Genomic DNA, 12,385 nt, shown 5'->3' on the forward strand with positions numbered 1-12,385 from the left:
AGTAAGTAATAGATTCCATCTGTGTGGTTCGAACGATTGATTCACAAGGAAATGATAGTTTTTATGCAACAACTATTATTGCTCAGTGTTCAAATCAAGATTGTACCCGGCACAAAATAATTGAGAATCAGCATATTTATGTCAAGTTTTTTTGTTTGCTACAAAGGTAGGACAGCTGCTTGTGTGTTTTTTTGTCGAGTTTCCTGGTCCTGCTACGGCTGAGTGAACAAACCTCCGTCACCCTCGTTTACGTCACAGTTGAATTGAACACCTTTGTCCAAACTTGACTGTGGCCCTCAACTCGCTCAAGTGCCCTCATCTGTTTACATCACAGGGGAGCCTGCACTGTTGGAAGGAAGTTTAGAAAAGGTACATACTTCATAATAGAAAGAAGCTGGCTTTATTCGGTTGCCATAAAACTGAGCAGAAGGGAAATATTTTGTGTGCGGTTCTCGTACAGCCAGAAATGTGGATCTTGTCTGCTTTTCTGATTTTACTTTTAGGTAAGTTTATCATTAAAGTTTTAAGTTTGTCAATATTTCTTTCCCCCAAAAAGTTGTTTTGATAAAAAGCGCTGAAAGTTTTGATTGTCAGTTTTGCTAGCAGGCTTTCAGGCCAACAAAACTTGTTACCAACAAATAACCATTTATGTACAAGAAGCAACAAATTGTTCTCCTTAAAGGGAAGGTACACGTTTGGTAATTACTCAAAACAAATATTAAGTTAAAAAACGACTTGGTAACAAGCATTGGAGAGCTGTTGATAGTATAAAACATTGTGGGAAACGACTCCCTCCGAGGTAATGTGGTTGTTGAAAAAGAGGTAATTTCTCACTATAATAATGAAAGACTTCTAATGTAGCTAGAAGTATTTAATTCTTATCTGAAAGCACACAATTTGTGTGAAGGCACACAATTTCGTCCAACAAGGGTGTTTTTTCTTTCATCATACATGTACTTGCAACTGCTATGACCAATTGAGCCCAAATTTTCACAGGCTTGATATTTTATGGTTATGATGGGATACACCAAGTGAGAAGACTGGTTTTTGACAATTACCAATAGTGTACCTTCCCTTTAATATGGAGACAGCCAACATAGAGCTGGATAGCTCAGTTGGTAGAGCAATGGTATGTAATCCGGAGGTCATTGGTTCAACTCCCGCTCTAGTCAATTTTTCTTTGTTCAAACCCAAAACTATTTAAAAACTTGATCTGCTCATCTGGAGGTTGCTACATGCAAAGGCTTCACCTGAACCATTTGACATAGCAACTGTCTCTATTAGTCTTAGGAATTCAAATGTAAGCGGTACGTTGTGTCTAAATAAGCAAATCATTGTACCAGACATTATTCAAATTTAAAGCCACTGGACACTTTCGGAACAGAAAAAATCAGTTCACAGATTTACAAATAACTTACCGGGTTTACTTACTAAGGTAATGGTGAAAGACTTCTTTTAAAATATTATTCCATGAAATGCTTTACTGTTTGAGAAAACACTAAAACAATTATCAATTCTCAATATCGAGAATTACGGATTTATTTTAAACACATATCATGACACGGCGAAATGTGCGGAAACAATGGTGGGTTTTCCTGTTATTTTCTCCCGACTCCGATGACCGATTGAGCCTAAATTTTCACAGGTTTGTTATTTTATATATAAGTTGTGATACACGAAGTGTAGGCCTTTGGACAATACTGTTTACCGAAAATGTCCAATGGATTTAACTCGCAAATAGCTCATTTTATAATAGTAATAATAATACAATACTTGTAAACCACAACTTATCCACCTAACAAGAAGTCACTCAAGGCGCGACAAAAAGGAACAATTAACAGAAAAACGAGACATAATTAAACTGTGCCATTAACATGAGGCGAGTTTCAAGAGAAGTTTTGAAGGAGTTGAGGGTTGAAATGTTGTGAGGAAGGCTGCTTCAAAGCCGAAGGGCAGCAGTACGGAAAGATCTGTCTCTCCCAAGGAGTAAAAAGATAAGTAGGATTTGAAACTTTGCATGGTGGAAATAAGATATAGAAGAGTTTGTGGTAACACCATGTAATAACAATCTCTAAATGAGTTGGGGTGGTTCTGAAAAGAACCGTTGGATTGAGTAAAAAGATCTCGGTTCAGTCAGAAGATGTTGACGTGCTGAACGAAGACCAGCTCAACTTGAATTATAAGACCTGATGAGTTCAGATAAAATATGACAGTGCAGTTCCATGTGTTGACCGGTAGGTTAGAAACATGAGTTTGTAAATAAGTCTAAATTTTATCCGCTCAGCTCTTGACGAGAGTCACGCCCAGGCTGTGACTCCACCGGGCGATCATGCGGAGCCCTATATAATCTTCTCCAGCTTTCATCAGATTCTCCGCTTCAACCTCGATCAGACCGACCAGAGGGTTCTGCAGTCTAATGCCGGCAGCACCGTGGCTTTGGATTACGACTTTGTTCGAGGATTTTACTATTGGAGTAACCAGGATGACAAGAAGATCTACAGGTGAGGAATTCATTCATTTTTTTCTTTGTTCAATTAAAAATTACCCGCTCAGTTTCCCTTGTGGTTTATTATTTAAAATCTCTCTCTCTTCAGTCTGGTGGTGCAAATTACGCTGCAGACTGGCCAGTACAAGTTTACGCCAACCATCTCGATCTGCTGCTGATCTTGATGCAGCTGCCTTACCCTGTCCAGTCCAATGATATTTGCTGGACAACGTCTTCTTTTCTCTTCCTCTTGAACAACCCCTGGATTATTTCTTTGTTTATTTAATAATATTAATTTTGGTTTTTTACCCATACACCGATGTATGTTAGCACTGTATACTCAGTACTTTCCCCCCCCGAGTCCTGTGAAAAAATATCACAGGCATGTTACTCGGGTGGGATTCGAACCCACGACCCTTGCAATTCTAGAGCAGTGTCTTACCAACTAGACTACCGTGGTTGCCCGGTATCTAGAGGCAGTGTGAATCCAATGTTTTGGCAGCGGGTACCGCAACGATATAATATATGTTAAATTTGCATCGGGATCAGGAATATTAATTTTGGTTTTTTACCCATACACCGATGTGTATTAGCACTGTATACTCAGTACTCAGTACTAATTTAATAACTGAACAAAAAAGTTGCATCCCTTTAAAGCACATGAAACATTGGTAATTATCAAAGACCTGCGCTCAAACAGGCTTTTTTAAACACAAGATCAACCTCTGCCCTCGCAGGTATCCATTACCCCTTATCATGAGAAGCAATTACATGAAGCAATTAAATTGCTTCATGTGTCAGGACCGGGATTCGAACCAACACTCTGGTGACTTAACCACCAGAATCTTAGTTCGATGCTCTTATAACCACTCGGCCATGACATCCTAGTTACATACTGTTTAAATGATTTCAGGGCTCCTCTCGAGGGTGGGGTTTCAGAACTGGTCGTTTCCAACCAAGACGCGTCAGAGGTGGATGGAATCGCAGTGGACTGGGTCAACAATCAACTCTACTGGGCAGATAAATGTAAGTTTTTCACTCACAAGTAGCTTTTTAAAATTTTATGCAGCCAATCCAACCAGGAACACCGGGGCGAACACCTATTATTTAGATCTTTTAAGTGCGTTACACAACACAAGTGACCAACGGCTTTACATCGCCATCCCAAGGACGAAGCATCATGGTTAGACTCTTGTTTAAAGGCAGTGGACACTATTGGTTCTTACTCAAAATAATTATTGGCATAAAATCTTACTTGGTAACGACTAATGGGGAGAGGTTGATGGTATAAAACATTGTGAGAAATGGCTCCCTCTGAAGTGACATAGTTTTCGAGAAAGAAGTAATTTTCCACAAATTTCATTTCGAGACCTCAGGTTTAGAACTTGAGGTCTCGAAATCAACCATCTAAACGCACACAACTTCGTGAGACAAGGGTTAATTTTCTTTCATTATTATCTCGCAACTTCGATGACCGATTGAGCTCAAATTTTCACAGGTTTGTTATTTTATGCACATGTTGAGATAAACCAAGTTAGAAGACTGGTCTTTGACAATTACCAATAGTGTCCACTGTCTTTAAGGACACAGTTGTCACGACTGGGACTCGAACCCACACTCTGCTGATCAGAGACACCAGAGTTTGACTCTGGTGCTCTTAACAGCTCGCCCAGGGCATGCCACCTAGAATGAGATATAAATAGTTAATTTGGGGATGAATTTATTTCTTCTTCTTTCCCCCCCCCCCCTCATGATAGCATTTGGAACCATCCATCGTCTGGATCTAGAAGGCTTCACCAACGAGGTCGTCTTCATTGCGACCGGCATCAAAAAACCAAAAGCAATCGTTTTAGACCCCCACAATGATCTGATGTATTTCACCGACGTCGATAGAGGTGAACCGACCATCCAGCGGGCCAGGATGAGTACCGGTTCAGACCAGGAAGTCATCATATCACAGGGTATTGAGAAACCTAATGGCATCGCGTTAGACTACGACACAAACGTGAGTCAGTCTTGCACATTGAGGCCGTGTCCGAAACGGCGACTTCGGCTACAGCTACGGCTAGATCGCGCGCGTCTGCCTATTCTTCAACACTGGCAGACGCGCTGATCTAGACGTAGCTGTAGCCGAAGTCGTTGTTTCGGACACGGCCTAAGCCATGATATTTTCTTCCTGCCTATAAGGCCCAGTCCCACTGCAGTGATAACGAGAACGACGCAAAGAGAAGGCATTCAAAGAGAAGGCATTATATTGGTTGAATTGACTTGCGCAAAATACACCAACACTTATTCAACCAATCGAGGGCTTGTATTAACAACGTTTTCGTTCTCATTCACGTTATCAAGGCCTGTGTGACCGGGCCTTTAGTCTAATTTTTCCCCTTTTTTTGTCCTTGGAAAATTATTTGTTTTTAATTTAAATAGCCTTAAAAGTATTTTAAAGCCTACACCACGTGGCCCTTGTACTCAATAAATGTTTTTACCTTTTTTTCTATGGAGAAAATATCATGCCTGCACGTCACATAAATTATGAATGATTATCAAATAGTTGCAATACCCGCTTTTAACACAAGGGATTTGAACTGCCTCTAGCCACCGGGCGGGCAAGTTTATGTTACTGCTAACTAAGGTAACAAATTCTGTGCTTATATGGGAGGAGTTTGGCATGTGCTATGAGTGTAGAATTCGATAATACTAATAAGCAATTGTAATGTGCCAAATCAATCTAAAAAGATCTTCAAGACGCAGAGACAATATAAACAAAACGAAGAAAAGAAAGCAAAATAACAGTAAGGGGAAACATATGATAATTAACAATGGAAAGCAACAAAACATAGCAAACAACACAAGGATATTAGGCTTACAAGTGCATCCTTTTAAACTCCCACTGATGCAATTTTTTCTAAAAATGTCCAGAGGCTCTTCTTCGCCGATTCACAAACAGACAGGATAGAATCCTGTGCCGTGGACGGCTCGGACCGCACTGTGCTGTTCCAGGGATTCTTCTTCCACCATCCGTTTTCTCTGTCACTCTACGATGACCGTATTTACTGGACAGAGTTGTTACTGCAACCCATCGTCAATGCGCACAAGGATACGGGGAGCGATATTTCGCATACATTTTACCTGTCTCTTTTCCCCTATGTGATTCATGTTGTCCATCCATCAAGGCAGCCCCTCACTGGTAAGAAACTAATATTTCTTTTGTAATGCAAGTCCCCAGACACACAAGACACACAAGGCATGAAGGCCACTTTAAGGTCTTGGCATCAATTAACTTGTTTTTCCAGGGGCCGTTGCCACCTACTCCTGGGGCTGAAACAGGGTTACCCCCTTTACAGTTCATACGGATGTAGGCTTGGGTATCATCCAGCAGAAGCCTGGCTGTTAGAGCAGAAAGCACTACCTCCAAGTGTCTTGCTTTTCGACACAAACTGGGACTCGAACCCACACGCTGCTGATCAAACACCAGAGCTTGAATCCTGTGCTCTTAACCGCTAGACCTTGAGACATTACTGCTTGGAAAGCGTCTGCCTAGCGCTTGTAGTTCTTTTTTTTACTGGTACAGAATTTATTTTACTAGGCGAGACTTAGAAAATACTTGGACAAGCACAAAGAGAAATTTGTAATTTATCTTCAATATGTAAGGGTACTTGCATACTCAAATAGAATTGAAAGATATTTATCAGCCCCCTACAGCAGTCAACATGTTCACAAAGATAAGATACAAAGAAAGAAATATATAAACACAATGAGGTAGGCCCTAGCCTATTTCTCAAGTGAAAAACACAAGAAGACAAACTACCCAGCCGGCCATGATCATGATCGTTAATCTACAAAGTAAAAGTTGTCTGTTTAAACAAGGAAAAGCCATTGGAAACAACTGATGTTGGAGATTTTTGATCTAACATGGCAGGTTCATTTGAGGCATTTCTTTGTACTTCTGTGTGTAGATTATATTATGAATCCATATGTTTAAAAATAAAACTTTGGGATGGGTGGGTAGGCCAAAGAATTTTTTTTTTTAAATATCATAATTTGTTTACATTGGCTAAGATATAAATCAAACCATAATGCACAAATCAAATTTATATTTAAATATAGAAATGTATTCATCAACCCCCCCCCCCCCCCCCCCAGGATAGTGATAGTACAGGACTTTGCTTAAGTGTCCGAAGTTCGTACTGCACTTTCAAGATGGACAGTAAATTTAATCTATTCAATTTATGCAAATTTATTCAGATGGTAACTTCTGTGCAGCCAATGACGGAAGAGGGTTGTGTGAGAGTCTTTGTACGTCTGACTCAAATGGTTACACCTGCAGTTGCTTGGACGGTTTTGCTATTAATGAAGATTTGCATAATTGTGATGGTAAGAACAAACAAAAGACAAATTTACTGTTAAAGGCACTGGACACGTTTGTTAATTATTCAAAATAATTGGTTACGAGGAATGGAGAGCTGTTGACAGTATAAAACATCAGGAGAAATGGCTCCCTCTGATATAACATATTTTTTGAGAAAAAGGTAATTTCTCACTCAAATATTTAAAGACCTCATCAGGCCTGGAGCCTTTTTAGACATTTAAAAGCACACAAATTTGTGCAACAAGGGTGTTTTTTCTTAAATTTTTCTCTAACAACTTCGAATGGAGTCCAAACGTGAGAATACTGGTCTTTGACAATTACCAAAGGTGGCCAGTTCCATGCCAGTACTAAAAAGGTAGTTATGTTTACTTTGAGCAAAACATTTTTAATGGGACTGCTTTTTTAACTTGTTTGTAAAGTTTTTCTTTATCATTTCAATGTAACTTTGATATCACTTCTGAATTTGTCATAATTATTGAAAAAAAAAAAAAATGAGGTCCATATCTCAAGATTTTGTTGAGTGAAAACTTGTTTTATTGTTTACACCCGACAGATGTAAATGAGTGTGGCGTTAACAACGGGGGCTGTTCACACATTTGTAATAATATGCTTGGATCATTCGAATGTCAGTGCCTTGGGGGATTCGTACTGGAGGAAGATGGCTTCACTTGCACAGGTAGGTTGGGAGGAATTGTCTCAAGCCGTGTTCCAACTGGACTTTTTTTTCCCCGCTGCCACGCGGAAAGTTACCGTAACTAACTTTGGTGTAATTCTACCTGTCTGTTACCAACCGAACTTATGTTCCCAATGTTTGCATGGCGTTTTCACGGTACTGTGACCAAATCAGTCAGGCAAAATGTTATTATTCGATTATGAAAAATGTGGTTTGTCATGCTTAAGAAGGCGAAAATGTTTTACGGTAGTGAACATTTTTTTGTCCTGAAATAATCAGGCTCAGGCTCGTCATTTTTTGCATTATTTACGAGTATTTTTGTATTTATAGGATTGGAGGCATTGCATGGTGAGGTATCAATGTATATTTGGTTTGCGGTAACACCATGTGTGTATCTCCTTGCCAGGTAGAATTTGTTCTAAGAGAACTGTCTTGCTTACTTTGACTATTGCGGAGTAGATTGTTCAGGTGTTCAGGAGACTTCTCAGTTCTGAAAAAAACTGTCCTGCTTATTAACTACATGTTTTACCTGAGCGGATGGTAACAAAATAAGCTGGGACTACTACTTTAGCTTATAGGATCGTAATTAACTGTACTACCGCGGAGTCAGTTCTTGGGCATTGGTCTCTATTTTTGTATTTAATAGTTAATAAAGCATCTTACAAGGTTGTTCGAAAAAGTTCCTGCTTTTATTAAAATTGATTTGTAACCAAACCATAAATGTTGCAGGGGAAATAGTTTGGTTCTATTTGTGCAAAGAAACATGATTGTGTATTCTAATAATAGTAGACCAGAGTAATAAAATAAACGCAAACTTTACAATGTTTTTCTTTTTGCAAATTCTGGTTTAAGAATCTAAACTCCTCATTTCATTTCATCCAACAGACCACAATGAATGCAATAACAATGCCGCAGGGTGCGAGCACGGCTGCCACAACACCGACTCGGGCTTCTACTGCTCATGTCCGGCAGGGTACCAGCTGCAGGTAGACCAGCTCCACTGCGAAGACGTTAACGATTGTGAGCCAGTGTCGCCGTGCCCCGTAGAGGCGCAGTGCGTTAACCACGATGGAAGCTACAGTTGCATCTGCCCAACTGGGTTTGTCTTCAATGCAGTAGGTGGTATGTGTCAAGATGTGGACGAGTGCGTGTCGGGGCAGAGCTCTTGTACCCAGCGATGCGATAATCAACCTGGAGGTCACAGGTAAGCAAAATTAAACTTACGCCATATTCCCATTGACTTTTTTTTTTTGAAGTACTGCGACTTTTCTGTAGAATGACAGAATTAAATCAATGAGGATGCATGGTAAACTGATGTCCCTGTCAATTTACAGCGACCATGATGTATTAAACAGGCCGGATTTCCGCGCAGCCGTGGTAGCTTAACAGGGCCGCTAAAAAGTCCAATGGAAAAAGCTCTGTGATGTAAACCTACCAATGACCATAATTTCTCAGTAATTAAAAGTACAATTTCTCAGGAAATAAAGTACAATTTCCCAGAAATTAAAAGTACAATTTCTCTGGAAATAAAGTACAATTTCTCTGGAATTAAAAGTACAATTTCTCAGGAAATAAAAGTACAATTTCTCAGGATTTAAAAGTACAATTTCTCCGGAAATAAAGTATAGTTTCTTAGTAATTAAAAGTACAATTTCTCTGGAAATAAAGTACAATTTCTCTGGAAATAAAGTACGATTTCTCTGGAAATAAAGTACAATTTCTCAGGAATTAAAAGTACAATTTCTCAGGATTTAAAAGTACAATTTCTCAGTAATTAAAAGTACAATTTCTCAGTAATTAAAAGTACAATTTCTCTGGAAATAAAGTACAATTTCTCTGGAAATAAAGTACAATTTCTCAGGAATTAAAATCACAATTTTTCAGGATTTAAAAGTACAATTTCTCTGGAATTAAAGTACAATTTCTCAGGATTTAAAATTACAATTTTTCTGGATTTCTCTCAAAACTTGGTGTTTATAAGACTTAAAAGCTTGCATTTGTTGTGCCCCCCCACCTGGTATTTAGTAATCTTTGTCACGTACAAAAATGTTTGGCATAATGAACCCCACTTTTAGGCGGCAACATTTTGTGCTGTAATAAGCAGCTCTTTGATATTAGGTCAAGGTAACTGGGTTCAATTGTATTGAGCCAATTAAAGTGTGCTAAGCAAAATCAAAGGAAAAGTGTGCTCTGTATATTGTCTGATATCTTATTTCTGCTAAGCAAGATTTTGTTTCTGTGCTTAGAAAAGTTTACCAATACAAACTAAAGTTTATTGTTAGTGTTAACTTGAGCAAAACACTTTTTAATAGGACTGCTATTTAAATTTGTTGGTTAGGCCTAATTTGTTTCTTTAATTTTTCAATGTAATTTTGATGACAAAATGAGGCTCAACCACAAGGTTTTGAAAAAGTCATGGGGTCCAGGTATTGAATGGTGATATTGATTATGTATTTTCAGCTGTAGTTGTCATGAGGGTTTCAGACTGGAAGATGACGGCATAACGTGCACTGACATCAATGAATGTGAGGAGCTGCTGAGTAACTGCCAGCAAACATGCGTCAATATTGTTGGTAAGAGTCAATTTCAACTGAGTCCAAGAACTCACTCTGCTAGAGTGAAGTTAATAACGACCCACTAAAAGCTAAAGTAGTTATCCCTGCATATTTTCTACCTTCCGCCCAGGTAGTACTTAAAAAGTATCATAACAAATGAACAACTTTGGTGGTATATAAAAGATCCGGGTTCTGAAAGGAGACTTGTCAATACAGAGATCAATCCTTCGGTAAAGGGCAGAATATTTGAACCAACTATTCATGATATCAGACACGTTCATGCATATATGCTATTGTTGTTGGCATTCTAAGTATTGCTTTCCAACATGCTTTCAAAAATAGTCTGGCAACATAAGAATGCCTTGTAAATTCTAACTTCCATTTTGAAAAGGTATTTTTTTGTAAAAAAAAAGAAGAAAAAAAAAAACAGTCATTGTTTGTTATGTTAAATAACGTCTAGGGTGTACAATGGACAGGTTTTTATGGGGGTAAAAATGGGGGACTTTCCCATACATGTACGGGGCTGATTTCTTAAGACTTTATTTCAGGGAAATAAATGTCAGCAACAAAAGAAAGATTATCATGAAAGATTATCATGGTGTTAAATCCGGGACACATTCAATAAGCATTGTGAAAATTTGCTCTTTTTCTGTCAGAACAGGAAAAGTTCTTGCTTAAATATTTAACTTAATTTGAACAAACCAAACTTGAATTGAAATGTATTCAAGTATTAAAGTGTGCAACAAATAAATTTTTTTTATTGGGTTGAAGTGGATCTGATGTTGTGATTGTAAAACTGCTTGATTAATTGTTCAGTTCTTTTTCGTGTTAATGTTCTTGATGATGCTTTTGGAAAACAGGTTTATTTATGATTGCCTGGCCACTGTTCAATTGTTGAAAAAGTAGGATTTGTTGTTTTCAATGGAAAATCTTGCAAGCTGTGTGGCCTTTATTCAAATTTGGGGTGTTGGAAATGTTCAACAATAATTTTTAATAATAAATAAACACCTTTTCTACAGATCGAATTACTTCCTTGGAACTTAAGAGTTATGTTATTTTCTTGATGAAGTTCAATATATTATAAAATAGTTCCAGTTTGCTATAACCAATGTTGGTTGCAGAACTGATATTGGTTCTAGAACCCAATACAAGTGTGATATGCTGGTGTGTGTTATACACAGGTTCCAGCCAAATTATTACAGAAAAGTTGGTGGTAGTTTGTCAAAGTATAGGCCTTGACAGGTCCTGACCAGATTAACCAGATTAAAAAAAATTAACAAATTGACTTTCTGAAGTTTGTTTCAGTTCCTGATATTCTTGTAGTGCTCTGATCCGTTTTTTTTTTTTAAACTAATGATTTTTGGTCGCCTCGCAGAACCAAATGTAATGTCACTGTTTATGTGTATACAAATATGTGTGACTTATTTGTGACAGGCTCTACCTAAATTAGTCGCTTGTCGCACAACCCACTTTCCAGCACAGGGCTGTTGGGTGATGGGAGGGTGAACAAAAAAATATTTTTGTTTGTTTTTAATGTGGTTTTGTTGTTTTTTAGGGTCTATATTTTCACATTTTGTGAACAAAAAACCTTTGTTTTTGATCGATGAATGTGAATCAAACATGTACTTTTTGTTCATCCCCTAGACATCGATAGGCTTTTCCCCAGTATGGGTTATTTTGAGATTGTGACATAATCTATTTTTTAAAAGGTCATAACTTTTGAACCAAACACCACACAAGTGTGTAGGACATGTCAAACTGAAGCTTGTTGTATGCTGTTTTCAGCTTCGTATAAAACTCAATGAGTTAATATTCCCCCTTGTGACTCATTTTTGCAGAGCCCATCACATGTCTTAACCTATTATGTAGTCTCCATATATTTCTACACTCCCATATAATAGGTTCCTTCGTGTGCCTTTGCCAAGAGGGCTACAATCCAGTGGGTGATGGACATAACTGTGAGCCCATAGACTGTGGCTTGCTGGATCTCATCGAGGGATTCACCACCCAGTGTACAGATTCATCCTACGGGAGTACGTGTATCCTCTCTTGTGTCCAAGGTGAGAACAAATTTTTTTCACACAGAGAATTTGACCCTTACATGCACTGTTTATTTTAGTGATAATTTTTTTTAAAGAAACACATTGTTTACTTGTATTTTTTGTGCAAAAAAAAGAAAGAACAGCAGCCAATTTTACGAAACGCTAGGATTAATCCTATCTCGACGAGTTATCCGGACGAGTAACCCGTCCTAACTTAGAATGGGTTTAATGCGTCCCATCTGATACGGACCTTAACTCCCT

The 12,385-nt window shown here is 38.3% G+C and overlaps 1 protein-coding gene across 1 annotated transcript in view; it reads left to right on the top strand.

Moving 5' to 3' along the window:
* Window positions 1–382: 382 nt before the first annotated feature.
* The window catches only part of LOC117289973 (protocadherin-16-like), a 36,722-nt gene continuing 24,719 nt past the window's right edge, over window positions 383–12,385 (top strand). The window contains exons 1-10 of the mRNA XM_033771179.1: window positions 383–503; window positions 2,285–2,501; window positions 3,399–3,511; window positions 4,243–4,490; window positions 5,405–5,672; window positions 6,731–6,859; window positions 7,408–7,530; window positions 8,413–8,731; window positions 9,988–10,100; window positions 11,984–12,142. Coding sequence (XP_033627070.1) covers window positions 467–503; window positions 2,285–2,501; window positions 3,399–3,511; window positions 4,243–4,490; window positions 5,405–5,672; window positions 6,731–6,859; window positions 7,408–7,530; window positions 8,413–8,731; window positions 9,988–10,100; window positions 11,984–12,142 — 1,726 coding nt within the window. The 5' untranslated portion in view covers window positions 383–466. The remainder of the gene's footprint in view (window positions 504–2,284; window positions 2,502–3,398; window positions 3,512–4,242; window positions 4,491–5,404; window positions 5,673–6,730; window positions 6,860–7,407; window positions 7,531–8,412; window positions 8,732–9,987; window positions 10,101–11,983; window positions 12,143–12,385) is intronic.

This window comes from Asterias rubens, chromosome 5 (genome assembly GCF_902459465.1).
Source record: "Asterias rubens chromosome 5, eAstRub1.3, whole genome shotgun sequence".
Classification (NCBI taxonomy): domain Eukaryota; kingdom Metazoa; phylum Echinodermata; class Asteroidea; order Forcipulatida; family Asteriidae; genus Asterias; species Asterias rubens.